This window comes from Leptodactylus fuscus, chromosome 1 (genome assembly GCF_031893055.1).
Source record: "Leptodactylus fuscus isolate aLepFus1 chromosome 1, aLepFus1.hap2, whole genome shotgun sequence".
Lineage (NCBI taxonomy): Eukaryota > Metazoa > Chordata > Amphibia > Anura > Leptodactylidae > Leptodactylus > Leptodactylus fuscus.
In genome coordinates, this window is record NC_134265.1 from 253,928,723 (window position 1) to 253,950,153 (window position 21,431).

The 21,431-nt window shown below is 40.5% G+C and overlaps 1 protein-coding gene across 1 annotated transcript in view; it reads left to right on the forward strand.

Moving 5' to 3' along the window:
- NFKB1 (nuclear factor kappa B subunit 1) overlaps positions 1–21,431 on the forward strand; it is an 84,692-nt gene that overhangs the window by 25,322 nt on the left and 37,939 nt on the right. The window contains exons 3-8 of the mRNA XM_075285579.1: positions 3,256–3,337; positions 10,503–10,543; positions 11,677–11,775; positions 18,953–19,101; positions 19,903–20,057; positions 20,874–21,032. Of these exons, the coding sequence (XP_075141680.1) occupies positions 3,256–3,337; positions 10,503–10,543; positions 11,677–11,775; positions 18,953–19,101; positions 19,903–20,057; positions 20,874–21,032 (685 nt within the window). The remainder of the gene's footprint in view (positions 1–3,255; positions 3,338–10,502; positions 10,544–11,676; positions 11,776–18,952; positions 19,102–19,902; positions 20,058–20,873; positions 21,033–21,431) is intronic.

A 21,431-nucleotide genomic window follows, 5' to 3' on the forward strand; every position in this document is an offset into this window, starting at 1 on the left:
CGCAGAGTTTTCCCTCTATGGACTTTCTGCCCCTATTATACCTACACAGAAAACATATTATTCATTAAATATAATTGACATGTTGCGATTTTTGAAAACGCTGATTTTTTTTCTTCATTGTGTTTCAGTGGGTTTAGCCAGAATCCCATCCACTTTTTTTTTTTTGCATCTTGGGGCCCCGGCCTAAGAGAGTTTTCCAGTTTTTACTTTATGATGGGCAGTCAATATCTGATCAGTCGGGGCTGATACTCGGCCCCCACACAAATTTCAGAACTGCTGTTGGCCCCAGTATTTTATAATATGAAGAGCTGGAAACTCATATTGGGACTTGAAGTGCAACTTTGTGCTCTAAGATTGGGTCATAAAATTTTTGAGCAAGCTGTAACAGACCCCCAATAGGTAGTGTAACCTTTTAGCTACATTTATTTTACAACTTGAGCTCCTTGACTGTCTGTCTAGGTTTCCACTGGCTATTAGTAGTAACCATTAGTAAATGTGGACAGTATGTTCATTGGTGGTCTGCAGATCATCAACCATCGCTCTGACACTCATATACTAGAGGATTTGGGTGGTGGGTCTGAGCCACTGGATGTGCGTGACCACTGACAATAGAACGGATTAAGAGGGAAATCAAAAGAACAGGGAGGGCATTATAAAAAGTATAACCAAATATGTGAGGCTGTATATAAATGGTGATGTAAAGTCAAAGGAAAATTGTATGTAACTTTTATTTATGTGTTATGGGGAAAGAGACTGGGCATTTAGCTAAGATCAAGTGTAGTATCTGTCAAACCAGTGCCTAAGTAACACTGTCTACACTTAAGTCAATGGCAACAATCACTTTCTGTAGATTGCACAGTATTCCATTTCTAGCATGGAATCGCTGTTTTACAGAGTAACACTTTAACCTACTGTCTTGTGAAGGAATTTATTACACCAAAGTGTACGCAGGTGATAATAAAGGGATTACTATCATAGATTCTTCATGTCTCCTCTTTTATTATTAGTTTATCGACTTTAATGCAGGGGCATAACTGTGGCTGCTATGGGGCCCACTACCTCAAGCTGCATGGCTAGCTACCCACTAGATAGATAGATAGATAGATAGATAGATAGATAGATAGATAGATCGATCATCACCAGCTGGATTAAATTCATTTACCTATCCCCGCTCCTGTCCATAGCCACTTCACAAAATCACGTTGTGAAGCTGAAGAGCATCATGGCACTATATCTCGGACGTAATATACAATTCCACTGGGAGGCAGCGGCCTAAACTACCTCTGTTGAGGCCTGTATGGGGGCACTATATTGTGTGATGGCCTATAACAGGGGCACTTACTGTGGGAGCCTGTAACATGGATCCTTTCTGTATGCGGCCCCGTAACACGGACCCCTACTGTCTGGGACCCTGTCACAGGGGCCCTTAAAGGGGTTTTCCCATGAATGTAACCTCATTTAATTCTGTAGATAATTAAAAGTTAAAACATTTTGCAAATATATTTAATTAAAAAGACAGCAGAGTTTTAAAGATCTTCTGTAACCATCTCAGTGGTAACAGTTGATGTAGTCATTTGTCGGTTGCTAATGGACACGACCATGAATGCAGGAACTTTCTATACTCTGAAACCCAGTCATGATTTCCATGTTGTGGCTGGGTTATCTTCTTGTGCATGTAGTGTTCCTGCCTGATAGCCTGTGCACAATAAAGAAATCATAGCTGGGTTTCTGACAAGTATCAGACCATAAACATTTCATGCATTCATGGTCATCCCCACTGGCAACTAATCAGGACATTGGACTGTCACCACTAAGATGGCATAGAGAAAATCTATAAAACTCTAAAAAGATTTAAATATGGTTATGTTCATAAGGATCCCTCTAATATAAAGGGGCCTTAGCCCATACTGTATGGGAGCCTGTAAAAGTGGTCCTTACTATATGGTGACCTGTAAAGGGGACAGTATACTTTCTGGGGGCCAGTAAAGGAGGCAATATATTGTATCCTCCTCAGACCCAGAAGTCTTCTAATAGAGTTATTTTATGTTCAATGTAAAAATATAATAGAACAAGGCCAAGTAACATTATCTGCAGTCTTGAAATTTTAAAAAAAATGTTCACATGACCTTAACCTTGACTGTGCACCATAGTGCAGGGCGTGTTTGTAGTTAATTAATTAATTAATTAATTAATTAATTTAATTGTATTATTTATTTATGTTTTAAGTTTATTTAAATAAACAAAATTTCAAACCAATTATATTGTTCATATGTATCAACCGAGATATCTTAGCAATTTAACTATAAGTAAGCATTGTTGCTATGTTAACTTGTACTGCATTTAGAACCGCTGTGCATTACAGTGTACACGTACTTTGCAGGCGACTAGTACTAGTTAAAACTGCAGAGTACAGCTCTGCAACTGTTATTATAAGATAAATACAGCCAAACCTTTCTTCCTCCCGTAAAACACGCTAGTACTCAGCGACACCATCTTTGTTTACAAAACTGACTATCGATCTGTGCTATAATCTTAATGTCATATGAAATGAGTTCTATCTGCACTACAGCTTCCACCAGTTCTAAACCACTTCACGTTATCCACAATGAAATTATATTGTCTAAAACCGTTGTACACTACAGTGTACACAAGGGCGGAGAAGGTTAAGGAGGTCAATATAGTGGCAATATATTGTGTGAGGGTGGATCAGTAAAGGAGGGGTATTTTGCCATGTGGGGGCAGGGAAGTGCCTAGGTAAGTTTCCTAGATACAACCCTACTTTTATGAACAACCCTAATGTTATGAAGGATAAAAACAGAAGGGTTCACTTTGTATTCATTTTGGGGAAGATAGCTCAGTAGCAGCAAAGGTGTGGACCCAATCATTCAAGACAGGGACACAAAATATGCAGCCTTACCTTCAGGAAAAAAAATAAAACAAATTCCTGCTTGTCCAAGTGACTAACTAAACAGAAGTAATAACCTAATTATACATGTGGCTTACTACCAGCCACACGAAGAAACAAACATAATTTGGTCTCACCGGACTCAGGGTTACAGGACAGACCCAGCGGCCTCCTCATTTCCTGGATCTGCCCTGAAGTGCAGGCTCTGCAATGTTTTATGGCCAGTAACTTGCCTTGTGGCAAACCAGAATCATGGCAAAAAATGTGAAGAGCCTTAAAAATGCTAAATAAATGTAACATTCAATAAGTATGACAGCTGTTATTTGCTGAATTTTCTTTCTTTTGTGCAGATGCTAGAGGCCTACTTCGCAACAAATTCTCCCTATATATATGATGAACAAATCCTACCGCATGATACCCCACATAGAAATGGTAAGAAAAATGGTTTCTATATAATATGCTGATATAAAATGTATTACAGTACCTCTTTCATTCTATATTGCTACATAGGGACCTGCTTGTTTTTGCTCTTCATTTTAAAGAGGACCTTTCATGGTTTGGGCACAGGCAGTTCTATATACTGCTTGAAAGCCGACAGTGCGCTGAATTCAGCACACTGTCGGCTTTCCCGATCTGTGCCCCGGGTAAAGAGCTATCGGTACCGGTACCGTAGCTCTTTACAGTCAGAAGGGCGTTCCTGACAGTCAGTCAGGTACGTACTTCTCCACAGCAGGGCCTATTGTGCTGTACTGTGTGAGCGGGGAGGAACGCCCCCTCCCCTCCTGATAATACTCATCTATGGAGCAGTGTGAGCAGAGGGAGGGGGCGTTCCTCCCCGCTCACACTGAATTCAGCACACTGTCTGCTTTCCAGCAGTATATAGAACTGCCTGTGCCCAAATCGGTGAAAGGTCCTCTTTAAAGTAGAGCAAGCAAAATTGCATATAGGAACTTTAAAACGAAGGACATTTAATGTGAGATTCATACTGTGCTGAAAAATGTGTTGCATACAATGACATGATGGAGCGCTAGAAACAAATGGCTTATCTTTAGACTAGGCCATTGAAATCAGATCTGTGGAGCTCAGACTCCCTGTTTCCCCAGCATTCAGCTGTCACATTCTGTTCATTGTTTATCAGGCACATGTAGTGGATATGCCTGCTACTCCTTCTAATTCCTATTCATTAAAATGAGCAGTGGTGAGCTGTAATACCAAGCACTGCCAGTAGAAAATGTATGAAGCAGTGCTTGGTAAGCAGCAAAGGGGCACCCTAGCTGAAACTGAGTGATGGGGTTTCTGGAGGCCACCAACAAATCTAATAAAAATGACTTATCCCAAGGTCAGGCTCTCAGTTTTTTTTGTTTTTGTTTTTTTTTTAAATGGCCTTTAAGAAAATTAGCTAGTTTGGAGAATGGTTAAAATATCATTCTATTGGCTTACGCATACTGCAGAGCATAGACCTTGCACAGTCCTATTCAAAGCCCCTAAGAAGTCTGTATGCTAATGTACCGGTAATATGGTATAATTTACAGCAGTGGTTCTCAACCTGTGGTACACATACCCCTAAGGGTACACACTGCAGTGACTGCCATCCTCCCATAATGGTAGTTTGTGGTGTTCACCACCCATGAACTATATTGTACTTTTGGATCTCTTTAGGCCCTCTGAGTATAATTAGCAGAGGCCCAGGGAAAGTGAGCGAACATAAGAAACAGTGTTGCTCATCTCCTATGGGCCATTCAGGGACATTATACAACATAGAGGGGCACTGTGGAACATAATTCTGCATTGATGGGGGCCACTATGGAACATTATACAATATCGGGCAGCTATGAGATATTCTACTGTGTGGGAGGACCACTAGGGGACATTATACTGCATGGAGGACTGCTATGGGACATTATTATGTCACAGGAGTCTTTGATATGAATGCAATGGTGCTTTCTGAATAGCCTGATTAGTACCCTTAATTCTGCCCCGGTGGTAAGTAATGGGGTAAAGGGGTAGTCCTGTTGGTGATTTCAATTATGTCATTATCATGATCATCTATGTTTATTATAATGCATCCCATGGTCTAATCTGCAGCACTTGGCAGCACTACTCTACCTGGTCCTGGTTGCTAAAATTGAGTTTACTGTCCACCATGTTTTTCCAGTGGGGTTTTACTCAGTATTTTATTATTCAATATATAGATATAGAAATTGTTCCCTCAGCCCAGGTGTATAACTTTACATTTCTCCACGATTCTGATCCATTTATCCACATTAAAATGAGTTTGCCATTTCTTGGGCCAGTCCTCCAGCTTATCTAAATCTTTCTGTAATATTACAGATCCTTCTCTGTGTTGAATGTTTGTATCATCTGCATATATTGAATTTCCCTCCCAATGCCTTGGTCAAAGCTGACAGAAGCACATGGGTCCCACAATATTATCATGGATCACTGTCCCCTGGAACAAGATCGCCTGGCAGTGATCCCCCCTAGGCTTATACTCGAGTCAATAAGTTTTCCCAGTTTTTTGCGGTAAAATTAGGGCCATCGGCCTATATTCGGGTCAGCTTATACTCGAGTATATACGGTAAATGCCGTGATCACAACTAAATACACTCACTTTAATTCATCATTACAGTCACAAATTATTTTAAGAGACAAGAAATACATTTTCGTTTTACATAATCTGGGATTTTTTAAATTTTTATCATTAGTAGTGGTTGATGAATTGAAAAACCTGCAAAGTGATATTATTAGATCATTAGAAGAGTTGCAGAGCCATGTAAACCACACAGTAATTGTTCCATAGAAATAATAATAATGATGATGATGACTTGAGCTCTACTTTAGAAACTTTTTGGCAGTCAAGCAGATCATTTCTGGGAAATATTTACTCTCTGTGCAAACATTCTTTTAAGCTGCTTTTTTTTCCACGCTATTTATTGAGTCAAGTGTGAAATATGTAGCATATCTTACATAAACTATCAGCACTTGTTCAATCCTAAAAGTTTTATTGATTTTCAGTACTTGAATCTTGGTGGTTTTTAAAACTTCTTCACATCTTATCTTAGCTTCATCTTTTCATGAACTTAAACCACAGCCCATATTATGTATTCTTTACTAAGAATATCTACATGTTATAATATATTATAGAAAAACCTTTCTGTAATTACATTGCGCTTGAGATTAAAGTTCACGTAGTGGGCCGCAGCAAAAAAGCACTGCAGCGCTTTTCACAGAAAGTCTTCAATTTTACCTAGATTGAAACCACTGGCATTTCCGTAGGTATAATTTGACATGCTGCGACAGTTTTGGAAATTGCAGTGTGTCCGCAACGCTTATTTTTTCTTAAAGAGGACCTTTCACCGATTTGGGCACAGGTAGTTCCATATACTGCTGGAAAGCTGACAGTCCGATGAATTCAGCGCACTATCGGCTTTCCCGATCTGTGCCCCGGGTAAAGAACTATCGATCCCGGTACCGTAGCGCTTTACAGTCAGAAGGGCGTTCCTGACAGTCTGAAAGTGCAAAAGAGCTGGAAGTGGTTAAGTGAAGAAGGCTGTCCTATCAGTGACTGACACCTTCAGCCTGGTTCCCTTTAAAGATTATAATGTGGTGCTTGAGAACTATGAGATGGACTTCCTCATTAGTCTGTCTTTATGATAAAAATATGGGCTTCTCAGAATGTGCCATAAATGTCTGACTAGCATATAAACCTATAGACTTTATTTTGCTTACTTGTATAGCACCAACATATTCTGCAGTGACTTACATACATTGTCAGTCACTGTCCCATACAGGGCTCACAATCTACATTCCCTATCAGTATGTCTTTGGAGTGTGGGTAGAAACCCACACAAACACTGGGAGAACATACAAACTCCTTGGAGATGTTGTCCTTCAAGGGATTTGAACCCAGGACTTCAGCACTGCAAGGCAACAGTGCTTATTACTGAGCTTACTTTAAGGAAAATGTTTGTTCTCATACCGTTTGGTGGTTAATTTTTGGTTTTAAGAGGGAATTTCAAATCAAAGAAAGAACGACGGATTTATGAGTGTAAATTTATGAACCTGCTTCAAACACTGGAGAAGGGGCTAAATCTGTCACATGGGTTTATGACATCTTACAGAAATCACTGACCTGAGACCCTGAGAACTGATAAAAACCTGGAATTATTTACATTGTTTGTACCAATTACTAATAACCCTCTACCCCCTTCCTCCTAGAATTCTATCCCTGTGTCCTTTTGTACATAAATATGCATCCTTCAGAAATGGTTTAAAATTTACTTGAGAAAGGAGCCGAGAGTTCTGAAACGTTGTAATCTGTCATCATTATTAGTTAGCCATTAAAAAGGTATCAACTACTGAAGAATATCAAGTTTTTTTTTTAGCTTACTTTGTAAGCCTTGGAATCTAAACAATATTGCAGATGTTGAATGTATGCCATAATATTGTCACTGGGTACATTCCTCAGCATACCACATTGGTCATTTATTATCCAACAACTCAAACCTGTCAGCAGAAATGCCAAATGACACTCCTTATTTCATTGTGTCTATGCCTCTGATCAATTTCAGTTTGAAATCCATCTTCCCATTGAAAAGATATGGCCCCTGGCTGGTAGTATGGAAATAAGCGGTTCTGTCCAAGTGGGCGGAGACCTTTTATTTTATAAGAGGAAATAATAGGTTACAGTATATTACCAAATATCAGCCCCACACATCAATGGTCTCAGTATGCTTTACTGGTGAAATAATATAGGACTCAAGCTAGCCCTCAGCTTCTTTGGACAACCATTCTTTAAGATGCCCAAACAGTCTGAAGGGGGCTTCCTCAGAGAATATCACTTTACTGCAGTCCAAACTCTATACTCCCTGCAGAATGTCAATCTGTCCTTGAAATTGCCTAGGAACAATGCCATGAAGTAAGAATCCAAACATCTTCCAGGATCAACTTTGGTTGCTTTCTCCAGCCTAATGGAGCATCTTGCCACAAGGCAAATGTGATAACTAAGTGGTTTAATGTACAGAACATTGAAATTTTGATTCCATGGCCCAGTTCTCAATCCCACTGAGAACCTATTGTCAGTCTTAAAAAAAAAAAAAAAAAAAAAGCGGGTGGACAAATAAGAAATGATAGAACTCTATAAGCTTATTGATGCTGATATCCTGGATGCCGGGGTGAATTGCAGAAGTCTTGAAAAATAAGGATCAAAGTACTACAAATATTCAGTCTTTGCATAAACATGATGTGTTTGTCACTAGAAGTTCAAAACTTCTAAAAAGCTTCTAATTGTACTTCAGTATACCACAGAAGCATCTGGCTAAGTGCATGTTCACACTAATGTGCAATATTTTTTCCACAGCATTGTAGATATGAGGAGGAGTTTTTTTAAAGAGGACTCTTCACTGTCAATGCTGACTGTTTGTATCCTTTAATGGGCGCTGCCCCATTGATTCTGACACAGTTGGTATTCTAGCTGTAGCTCTCATTTCTGTCCAATATGCTAATTAGGCTCTCAATCCTGATATGCTAATTAGGCTGCCAAGTATGGTGTCAGGAAGGAGGCAAGGGGTGTGATCCTGAGCTCTTTGGACACTGACACCACCGACTTGACGGTACAGAACCTAGTTAGCATATTAGGCACCAAATCTAACAGCACTAAGAAGCTAGAGAAAAAATCTTACTGTGCCAGAATCAGTGGAGCAGTGCCTATTAAAGCATATACAGAACTGGAGTGGGCGCAAGTGGGGAAAGGTACTGTTAAAGGCCGGGACCCCACAGGCCGGAAACACTGCGATTTGACTGCGGCGGAAATGCCTCTCTAAAAATTGTGACGTTTTACAGTACTTGCAAAGTGGATGGGATTCATGCGTATCCCATGGTCACTTTGCAGAAAAATCGCAGTGCGGACACGCTGCCATTTCCAAAACTGTTGCAGTTTTGAAAATCGCAGCATGTCAATTATATCTATGGAGACACCGGCGGCTTTCCCGTAGATATAATTGTAACAGAAAGTATGCAGAAGAAAACTCTGTGAACTTTCTGTTCAAAGCGCTGCAGGAAGAACCGCGATGCGTTCACGCCTCGGTTGTTCCCGCAGCACTTTAGCGTGGCGTTTCCAGCCCGTGGGGCCTTATCCTAAAGGTTTGTTAACCAGACAACCCATTTAAGGCCTTTACACTCACCGGCCACTTTATTAGGTACACCATGCTAGTAACGGGTTGGACCCCCTTTTGCCTTCAGAACTGCCTGAATTCTTCGTGGCATAGATACAACAAGGTGCTGGAAGCATTCCTCAGAGATTTTGGTCCATATTGACATGATGGCATCACACAGTTGCCGCAGATTTGTCGGCTGCACATCCATGATGCGAATCTCCCGTTCCACCACATCACAAAGATGCTCTATTGGATTGAGATCTGGTGACTGTGGAGGCCATTGGAGTACAGTGAACTCATTGTCATGTTCAAGAAACCAGTCTGAGATGATTCCAGCTTTATGACATGGCGCATTATCCTGCTGAAAGTAGCCATCAGATGTTGGGTACATTGTGGTCATAAAGGGATGGACATGGTCAGCAACAATACTCAGGTAGGCTTTGGCGTTGCAACGATGCTCAATTGGTACCAAGGGGCCCAAAGAGTGCCAAGAAAATATTCCCCACACCATGACACCACCACCACCAGCCTGAACCGTTGATACAAGGCAGGATGGATCCATGCTTTCATGTTGTTGACGCCAAATTCTGACCCTACCATCCGAATGTCGCAGCAGAAATCGAGACTCATCAGACCAGGCAACGTTTTTCCAATCTTCAATTGTCCAATTTCGATGAGCTTGTGCAAATTGTAGCCTCAGTTTCCTGTTCTTAACTGAAAGGAGTGGCACCCGGTGTGGTCTTCTGCTGCTGTAGCCCATCTGCCTCAAAGTTCGACGTACTGTGCGTTCAGAGATGCTCTTCTGGCTACCTTGGTTGTAACAGGTGGCTATTTGAGTCACTGTTGCCTTTCTATCAGCTCGAACCAGTCTGGCCATTCTCCTCTGACCTCTGGCATCAACAACGCATTTCCGCCCACAGAACTGCCGCTCACTGGATGCTTTTTCTTTTTCGGACCATTCTCTGTAAACCCTAGAGATGGTTGTGCGTGAAAATCCCAGTAGATCAGCAGTTTCTGAAATACTCAGACCAGCCCTTCTGGCACCAACAACCATGCCACGTTCAAAGGCACTCAAATCACCTTTCTTCCCCATACTGATGCTCGGTTTGAACTGCAGGAGATTGTCTTGACCATGTCTACATGTCTAAATGTACTGAGTTGCCGCCATGTGATTGGCTGATTAGAAATTAAGTGTTAATGAGCAGTTGGACAGGTGTACCTAATAAAGTGGCCGGTGAGTGTATGTACCAAGTTGTTTTCACTTGTATCAGAACAATGCAACAGTAACAATAATATGCCATTGAGTCAATTAATAAACAATGAATTGGCCATATTGAAAACATTTACTTGCCGTTTTTTATAGCCAAATAAATGCACAAATAGCCATAATGATATTATTAGTATGATTCCTCTAAATGTTCTCTTCTTTTTTTTTCTTTAAGTTGATGGACCATACCTTGACATTGTAGAGCAACCTAAACAGGTAAAGAAGCAACTATTATTGTTCCCTTTTATTTTATATACTCTTGTTTTATGTGTTAGTGCTATGTTTATGGCTTAGTTAGCTATCATTTTAACAAACTTAGACTGGAAGGTAATCAAGTATGACAGTAAGTATAGTATCAGATGGTGCTACCATGCAGACATAATTTTTTGGCGTTTTCGTATAGGACAGCATTGCATTAGTTGATGTTATGTTACATGACTAAGGGAGGCCATCAATTGTAGCACAAGGCAGACTGTCGGGACAGCTGTAGATCAACTGTTTCCCCAGATGAGTAGTTCCTGGCATTGTTTACATGCTAGGGAATGTGCTATTCTCTTCCTGTATTCTTGATAGCAGCAGATTGGGTACTTTAGCAATGTTCCATTGACTTGAATGGGACACCACTGCAGTTCCCACAACCTCCAGTGTAAAGAATACCAGTAGCTATGGGCTTGGAGAAACAGCCAATCTGTGGGGTCTCGACAGTTAAATCCCCATTGATCTAAAATTGATGGCCTATCCTTAATGGAGTTAACTTAACCCCAGCGTAACCCACCATCCTTTGCTTGACGACAGCCCAAGAAAGATAAGATACGCCCCAAAAGCCCTTTTTATCTAATTTGCATTTGTATGAAATAGCAATTTTCTTAATAATAGAGCTGCAATGCTGAATAACAAAGACATGTTTGGAAAGTGTGTAAGGGACACTACACGGTACTGGGATTACTTTCATTACCATTTTGCTGCTGAAAGACTTCCTTTGTAAACATTCTGTAAGATAAAATAACAGGAACATTTTTCCTAATATTAGACTGGGAATATTTGCTAAATAGTGACCCCAGAGTGTTGCTTAGGAATGCATCTTAGATTACATGACCTAAACTCCACACATGTGTTAAGATATGTTTTAGTCTTTCCTACTACTACATTAATGTAGTACATATGTACTACGAACATATATGCAAACTTGGTGCCATCTATTACCTGTCACTAAAAGTCCTGGACACTGGCAGTCTAAAGTGATAAATGGCTGCTAGTGATATAACTCGTGTTCCATATTATATTCAAAGCAAAAAAAATGTATAGATTTATTTTATTGTTTGCAATTTTCTTTTATATTATGTTTGCAGAGAGGTTTCCGCTTTCGATATGTGTGTGAGGGGCCTTCACATGGTGGACTTCCTGGAGCTTCTAGTGAGAAAAACAAGAAATCTTATCCACAAATTAAGGTTAGATTTATATGCATAGACTTTAAGGCCGGGGCCCCATGGGACGTAAACACCGCGATTTGCCCACAGCGGAGACACTGCGGGAAAAATCACGGCGTTGTACATTGCAGGCAAAGTGGATGGGATTCATGTGAATCCCATCCCCACTTTGCGGAAAAGATCACATTGCGGACACACTGCGATTTGCAAAGCCGTTGTGGCTTTGCAAATTGCAGCATGTCAATTATATCTACGGAAACGCCGACAGCTTTACCGTAGATATAATGTTATGAGCGGTCAGACCCCCAACTGATTGCTGGTTATCCCCTATCCATAGGATAACTTGTTTTGTGGGAAATCCCCTTTAAGTGAATTAAATTTAAGATAAACTAAATAGTTACATGCATCCTTAAAGGGGTTATCCAGCATCTGAACTTTTTTTTTATACTGATGACCTATCCGCAGAATAGGTCATCACTATCAGATCGGTCAGGCTCTTACACCTGAACCCCGATCTGATCAGCTGATGCGGCTATTGGAAGTCATATACTAAGTATATGACCGGAAGAAGCTCTGCTCCAATTCAAGTAAATGGAGCAAGGCTGCAGCTCCAGACGCTACTGCAACACTGTGTATACCGGAATCTCCTTGGTGTGTGTGTTAGACCCCAACCAATCTTGTGGATAGGTCTTCAGAATCAAATAGCTTCAGGTCCTGAACAACCCCTGTCAAGTTAGTAAGGCTGAAGAAGACAAAAAATCTATACTTTCCAACCGTCTGTTACTATTATGATTATACAGTGCTTATTCAGACAAAAAATAAATCTTCAGATTGCATTTGCCAGATTGCCTTCTTCCTGTCTTTGTGTGACATTTAGTGGGCTATAGTGAAACTGCTTTTATTTTTTAAAGATTTGTTATGGCATTTGTTTTTATATACACTCACCGGCCACTTTATTAGGTACACCTGTCCAACTGCTCGTTAACACTTAATTTCTAATCAGCCAATCACATGGCGGCAACTCAGTGCATTTAGGCATGTAGACATGGTCAAGACAATCTCCTGCAGTTCAAACCGAGCATCAGTATGGGGAAGAAAGGTGATTTGAGTGCCTTTGAACGTGGCATGGTTGTTGGTGCCAGAAGGGCTGGTCTGAGTATTTCAGAAACTGCTGATCTACTGGGATTTTCACGCACAACCATCTCTAGAGTTTACAGAGAATGGTCCGAAAAAGAAAAAACATCCAGTGAGCGGCAGTTCTGTGGGCGGAAATGCGTTGTTGATGCCAGAGGTCAGAGGAGAATGGCCAGACTGGTTCGAGCTGATAGAAAGGCAACAGTGACTCAAATAGCCACCCGTTACAACCAAGGTAGCCAGAAGAGCATCTCTGAACGCACAGTACGTCGAACTTTGAGGCAGATGGGCTACAGCAGCAGAAGACCACACCGGGTGCCACTCCTTTCAGCTAAGAACAGGAAACTGAGGCTACAATTTGCACAAGCTCATCGAAATTGGACAATTGAAGATTGGAAAAACGTTGCCTGGTCTGATGAGTCTCGATTTCTGCTGCGACATTCGGATGGTAGGGTCAGAATTTGGCGTCAACAACATGAAAGCATGGATCCATCCTGCCTTGTATCAACGGTTCAGGCTGGTGGTGGTGGTGTCATGGTGTGGGGAATATTTTCTTGGCACTCTTTGGGCCCCTTGGTACCAATTGAGCATCGTTGCAACGCCAAAGCCTACCTGAGTATTGTTGCTGACCATGTCCATCCCTTTATGACCACAATGTACCCAACATCTGATGGCTACTTTCAGCAGGATAATGCGCCATGTCATAAAGCTGGAATCATCTCAGACTGGTTTCTTGAACATGACAATGAGTTCACTGTACTCCAATGGCCTCCACAGTCACCAGATCTCAATCCAATAGAGCATCTTTGGGATGTGGTGGAACGGGAGATTCGCATCATGGATGTGCAGCCGACAAATCTGCGGCAACTGTGTGATGCCATCATGTCAATATGGACCAAAATCTCTGAGGAATGCTTCCAGCACCTTGTTGAATCTATGCCACGAAGAATTGAGGCAGTTCTGAAGGCAAAAGGGGGTCCAACCCGTTACTAGCATGGTGTACCTAATAAAGTGGCCGGTGAGTGTATATACGGTATATTATGTGGAATAGCTGTAGGTATTGCTAAGGTCGCAGTCCTGATCGGGCCACTAAGCCAGCAGGGCCTACAGGTTCCCCTCAGCACACTATCACTGATCAGGCAAAGTACTCCTCAATTGCTGAATTTTTTCACGAATATAACCATAATTTATATAGACTATCAAAAGTTAAATGGGTTGGCCACTTTCAGACCAATATTGACAAACAAATGTACAATAAAAAGATATACAATTTTCCAATAGACTTTCTGTATCACTTCCTCACGGCTTTCTTGATCTCGGCTTGATGTCATTCATTCTGTTACTTCTAGAGGATAAAACTCTGACCATGGTCATGTGATTTACGGTCCATGGTCATGTGATTTACGGTCCATGGTCATGTGATTTACAGTCCATGGTCATGTGATGAGCACACAGGTGCACAGCTGATTACCAGGCAGATGTCTGATTACTGTGCTGTGACTATAACAAGCGGCACCTATGTGCTCATCACATGACCATGGACCGTAAATCACATGACCATGGTCAGAGTTTTATCCTCTAGAAGTAACAGAATGAATGACAGCAAGCAGAGATCTAGGAAACCGTGAGGAATTGATACAGAAAGTATATTGGAAAATTGTATCTTTTTATTGTACATTTGTTTGTCAGTATTAGTTTGAAAGTGGCCAACCCCTTTAAACATTTCTGCAAATATGATAATTAAACATTTTCCTGCATTTTAAAGATTTTTTTTCTAACCATCTTAGCAGTGATGGTGTTTTATTTTTGAACAGTTGCCAATGGATACGACCATGAATGCAGAATGTTTCTATGGTCAGGAGCTTCTCAGAAACTCAGTCATGATTTTGCTATTATCGCTGGGTTATCCCCACATACAAGTAATGTCCTGCCTCATAATCTGTCCATAGTAAGGATAAGTGATCAGGACAATCCCTTCACTGTCTACCCATGGCTCAACAAATTCAATTCAAGATATTAGCTATGGCATGCCTAAGCCATCACAACCTTTCCCATACATGTCTTACCTAATCTCCTGCTACCTTCCCACCTGTCATTTCTGATCATCACAGGACCTCCCTCTCCACTCTGCACTAATACCATCTTCACACAACTGCCTCCAAGACTTCTTCCATGCATCTTCCATACTGTGGAACTCACCAACACGATTCATAAGGTTACAGTTACACGACGGTGAATATAGACATTAATTTTATTGTCAGTGAATGGGGTATATTCACATGACCGTTCTTTTGACGGTCCATTGTCATGGGCTGTCCAAATATAGGTCATGTCCTATTTTTGGCCATTTTCAAGGATTCCTCCAAACAATGAAATGTATGAGGGATCGGTGAAGACAGATGCCTATGTTTAAAACTTAGTACCTCCCAAAACATACATATTTACAAATCTTAACATACGGCAACCACAAGTAAAATGGTTACTCTGGCAAATGTGGCCATGCCCCCAGTGCACCAGACAACTTGTTTGCATACAGCTAAAGTTGAATTGTTTGGCAGTAGATTGCACCTTGAAACAAAACAGGTATGTGCCGTATGCTACTAACCACCCCTACAAAAACATATTACATCCTTTCAAAGTGATTTTGGTGATAGTCGACTGCCTTTAACCCCTAAACGTCACTAATGTGGCCATTTACGTGGCTTTATCTGATGCCCGCTGCTGCAGTCACATTAATTGAAATCAAACACATGTGATTTATAGCTACTCCCGTAGGAGAGATAAGTTCCGGCATCTCCATGCTGAAGTTACTGTCTGGGAGTTACACTGTGATAAGGGAAGCATTTAGGACTTTTATAATCACTTTAATCAATAAAATGTAACCCTTTATATCACAGTAAAGTGAAACAGTCTTTCCATTCACACTGTGCGAGCAAATCTCGCTCCTCTGCCACCCCCTCCCATCACCTACTTCCTGGATGTTTGCGCTGTCTTAGCAGGGAACCTAGCGAGAGATAACACCAGCAGTTTACAGCCCTTTACTATACTAAACTACTGGGTAATTTACACATGGACCGAGGGTCCAGAAAATAAGCCATACTGAATATAAAACCGATAAAAACCTAATCTTTTGTTGAAAAACTATATACATGTGTAGCTCTTGTGATCAAAAGAATTACAAAGTATATTTTTAATATGTTTATATGCAATAGTATATATGTTTTAGGTAAAAGAAGCAAAATTTTAATTTTTTTTTACACATTTTATAACATTCTTCCACTTCTAGCGAAAAAAAATTTCAACTTGGTTAACACATAATACTACTTATTTTTAGCCTTATGTGTCGTGGAAAAAAAACATGGTAAAATAGTTTAGATACACAAAGCCATTAAAAAGATATTGTGGAGTAAAGCAATGTATATCAACATGCTAAATTTGGCCTGAGCATTGGGGTATCAATGACGCTTGGTCCTGAAAGGGTTAAATGTTGCTTGCTTATCCTGCTTTTTACATTGCGAAGTGCCATTTGCTGAGTTCTTTGTTGTCATTTTTCCCAATTAAAATGAGGGTGATTTTACCAGGCAAACTGGAAGAGCAGGAGGTGTACAGTATCTAATAAATGTTTAAGCTTTTTGTGTTCATTTATGTTACCAGACTGACATGTTAATGTAACTAATATAATCCCTTCACACCAGAGTATATTTGTGAACGGAGCAGTATTTTTTTTCTAGTCTGCTTTGTTGCGTTTTGATTTGGGAATTTCCATGGACCGGTTAGTGTACTTTCCATTACAGGGAAATAGAAATGCATTGGCAGCCTTCCAGATGCTCAGATTTGTTCTGAAGCTACTGTATAGACATGTGAAAGTGAAGAGATTTGGGGTTAGTTCTGCTGCTTAGTTTATAGTAGATGGAATGGTTGTGTCCTTCTCGTAAATGATACGCAGTGCTGCTGAGTGTATTATTTGTTTCAGAAATCCCAAGATTTATCACTGACATGATTCATCTGTTGATATTTAATGTTGTATTGTTTGCTTTTAAAGAGTTACAATTAAAAAAAAATCCCCCAAGTATCCACAGTAATATACTCTCTATCCCCTTGTAGGCTGGTTTCACACTAGTGGTGTTATGTGCATGCAGATCAGAACAATAGATAAAAAAGGAGAACAATGGCAGATTGTCATTATGGACAGTAATCTTAAAATAAAACAGAAAACGTCTTCCATCAGCTTTCAGTTTTTTGTTTACTTGAAAAAAGTTCTTCATGCTTCGCTCCCCTACTTTATATTTGTTCTACTGGTCATTAGATTAGATAAGGAATAAATAGGAGGGACATACAGGTGAGCTGCCAGGAGAGATTCTATAGGTGATAATGTAATCCTGTAGTTCACAGGAAGTGAAATCTGGTCTACACAGCAGCATCTTATAACCTAGCAAGAGGTTGCTTGAAGGTTTAGCATTAAAAGTCCAAGAAAACATTCGTTGGAATGCTGTTTGAGGCTAAGGTCCATGCAGTGAGCCTTTCGCCACCTCCACAAACTCCAACACTTTGCATTCTACATCACTTTTTTAGTGCCATTGTGATTTTGTTTTTTAAACCATCACTTTTCCCAAGTGAACATATGCTAATTAAGCTCTATAGAGAACAGGCGCTACTCCTACCAATCATCTGGACTTGGCTTTAAAAACCGCATGCAAAAACTTAAGCATTAGAGATGAGCGAGTAGTATTCGTTCAAATATCGAATCCTATTATAGTCTATGGGAAAAAACGGGAATGTTGTTCCGGTTTCCATGGAAACCAAAGTTCGACTCCTTGGATCCTCCAAGTTCCGGAAGTAGCAGGATGAGGAGCACGAGGAGGTTTTTGCATTGAATGCAATGGATTTTTCCTGCGTGGTATTTGACCGATACGAGTACTCGATCGAATACTACTCGCTCATCTCTATTAAGCATGTAAATAGACCCCAGACTGCATATAGACATTCATATTTACAAATGTAGTTCTTGAATCCAAAAACAGGAACTTTATCGCAATTGGTTTTGATTTTAAAAAACAGCATCTCAAAACTGGGACATGTAAACACAAGGTAAAGGGAAAATCTATCCAAATTGATTTTTCACATGCCATATCTATTTGTCAAAACTAACATAAGTGTAGTCCAAGACCTCCAACTTCCAACCACTGAGTTTGAGAATGTAGGATTTGTAAAGACCCCTAGAACCCTATTGAGTGCAACAAGATTTTCAGCAGTGGGAACCAGGGACAAGATTGAGAACAGCGCAGATTTTTTTCTGTGTCCTGCTGCAATCTCTGCCTCCTATTAAAAACAAAGGGAAGCAGATTCGAGGCCATAATTCACATACAAATCCGAGACACATTCCTGCGTGTAAACGTACCTTAGGCATGATCTGGATACTTTCTAGTACAGGTGAAACTAGAATACACATGTATAGATTGCAGGTATGTTGCTGAGTGTAAAGGAATTGCTAGAAGAACAATTTCCCCGGAGCTGCTGGTGAAACCTGGGAGGAAGGGAACAACAAGATAGTGAGTCCTAAGCTGAACCCATCCCCTGTCCCTGCCTACTTGCCTTACTGCCCTAGGCGGCAGAGGACAATTGGTCGGCAGTTCCTTCTTATGATATAGGTGATAACACAAAAAAAGACAAACAACAACAAATGGGAGGTCAGGTAGCCAGGGGGTCAGAACCAGTCAAGCAGCGCAGTACAGAATCAAAATCCAAGAGAGTAGTCACAAGAAAATTCCAAAGGTCAGAAATGTAAATACAAACAGTAACAGTTTAGAGCCAGCATGCACAGAAACAACATGTGCAAAGGATCACAAATGAACACGCCTCCTGTGCAACAGCGTGAGAACAGAGGGGGATGCAGAGGCCCGAACAGACAAAGATGCTACACTGAGGGTAATGACAGCAGAAAGTCAATGCAAAAACATTCTAAAGAGAGTAATCTTACACGTTTCTGTGGTAAGCCACAACATAATCACAAGTGGATTTCCCGTTAACAAAAAATATAGTTGATAGTAAAATGTTGTTTTTACAGATTAACAACTACGTTGGCCAAGCCAAAATCATAGTGCAGCTGGTGACCAATGGCAAAGATGTCCGGCTACATGCGCATAGCTTAGTGGGGAAGCATTGTGAAGATGGAATCTGCTCTGTAAATGTAGGCCCTAAAGACAATGTTGTTGGGTGAGTCTTTCTTTTTCACTTTATTGTTACAGGTGATCCTGGACAGATATGTAAAGTACACGAAAGCAGGAAATAACTAGTAAGCCGAAGTACTTGGTGTGTTCAGATATTCCAAACCACAGCATGTTTCACATATGTTTGATGTTCATGTGAGGTTTTTGTTCACTGACATCGCACTTCCCACAGTAGACGACTAGTACTACTGATATTTACACACCCACCTGTTCTAAAATTTTAAGACCCATTTACACGAAACAATATAAGCCACTGCCAGACAATCAGAATGGGTATTCTGGGCATTATATAGATGTTGTGATGGGTATGCTGTCAGGACAGTCACTGTACTTATGGAGTGAGCGAGTAACTACCGTGTTTCCCCGAAAATAGGACGTACCCCGAAAGTAAGGCATGGCAGACATTTTGCTGCCTTGCCTAATATAAGGCGCTCCCCCGAAAGTAAGACATAGTGAATAGAAATGAATGGAAGTAGCCGGCAAGCGGGGGTTTAATCGGCGTGCCGGGCGCTTCCATTGATTTCTATGGGAGTGTGTGCGGGCACCGACCGGAGGCATTAGCGCTGGATGTCTGCTGACACCAGGATTTTGAGATGGATACAGCCTCAAAATCCTGACCAAAAAACTACGTGTAAACTTACCCTTACTGTATGCTGTAACTGTTACTAAGGAGTACCACCGATAAGACACATACCCTGCTCTGTTGTAAAGCAGGTGAGTATGTAACATTTGAAACATCGGCATTAAATGTAATATTTATTTGTCCCTTTTTTCAATGTATAAATAGGTTCCCCAATTTAGGAATTCTTCATGTAACGAAGAAAAAAGTGATTGAGATTTTGGAGATGCGCATGATGGATGCTTTTAAGAAGGGCTATAATGCTGGTCTTTTGGTACACCCTGAGTTAAGTTATGCATATTCAGCGGACAGGTCATTGACAGGTTAGTCACATATGATATGTGTAAATGCTTATGATTACAGAAATGCACATGTAACCTTAAAGGTGTGTTCGTTGCCATTTTTGTTCATTTCTTTGTTGAACAAAAGTGAAAAGGAATTCAGTAGACCTCAGCAGTGATGTTAGCATGTATGGTACATGACTGGTGAGACCAATGAATGAATGCAGAGATCACATGGTAATAATGCCACCCATACACCTGGAGACAGTAGTGTGGGGAGGGAGCCAATGACGTCACCTGTCTTAGGGGCTGGTTTCAAAGGTGAACGTTATGACCCCTGTAGCTGTGTAGCTGACTGATGTCACATGATGCAACTTAATGGTGCAGCTGCACTGTTTGTCCCAGGCCACAAAACACAAAGCACCTGTAGAAAAATCCTTTAACAACCACTAAAATGTAATATTCTGAAATGGTAAATGTTTACTATTAAAATCTATATTTGGTGCTAGAAATGTTAAAACTTGTTTCAGATTTCTCAGGCTATATAAAACACTATGCCTCCTTCAACTCCAACCATCCGTCAGCCAGTGGCCAGTGTGCTGAGGAATGACAAAATAAGCCCAAATCTTTAATATTGCTGGTTTTTCAGCCTTTATATGTTGTTGGAGTAAAATATCCCTATGACTAAATGATCTTTGTATTCATCTACTAAAGTGGTATTAGCCAAGAAAATACATGCTGTTATACATTAAGTGACCTTTTCTTTAGTGCTATTTCCACTTCTTGATGTATGTACTGGATTTGTTTTTACATCCATCATTATTTGCATTTATATATGTTGTGTGTTTTATGTTGTAGAGCGGGAAAAAGATCTAATTCGACAAGCAGCGTATCAACAATCCAAAGACATTGACCTTAGCGTGGTACGACTGATGTTCACTGCTTTCTTGCCAGATAGTAATGGGGGTTTCACTAGACGACTTGAGCCTGTCATATCCGTTCCTATATTTGATAGCAGTAAGTATTTTTCTTTTCTTATTACATATTTCTTAGGATAGTTCTATCATTTTAATGGCTAATTAAATGTACAAAGTGTATCGAATCCCAGTTATTTAAATCCCCTCCAGAAAAACAAAAAAATGCATCTTATCATTTGCAAAATTGCCCCTAAACCTCAGTCATGTTCAAAATTAGTACTTCTAAAATTTGTGATATCAGTAGTCTCCTATATCGTCCTATATACAGTACCTGTAAGACTTCAGTTTGTGCCAAAGTTGAGCAGTGCACTGCAAAACACTTCAAATCCTATTAACAGATTCTTCCTCCTGCCCTTAGTATATCTCTGTGCATGCTGCAGCATTCGTATGCCTTTCATTAATAAATTTTCATCAACTCCCAGTGGCATGCGGGGCTGAG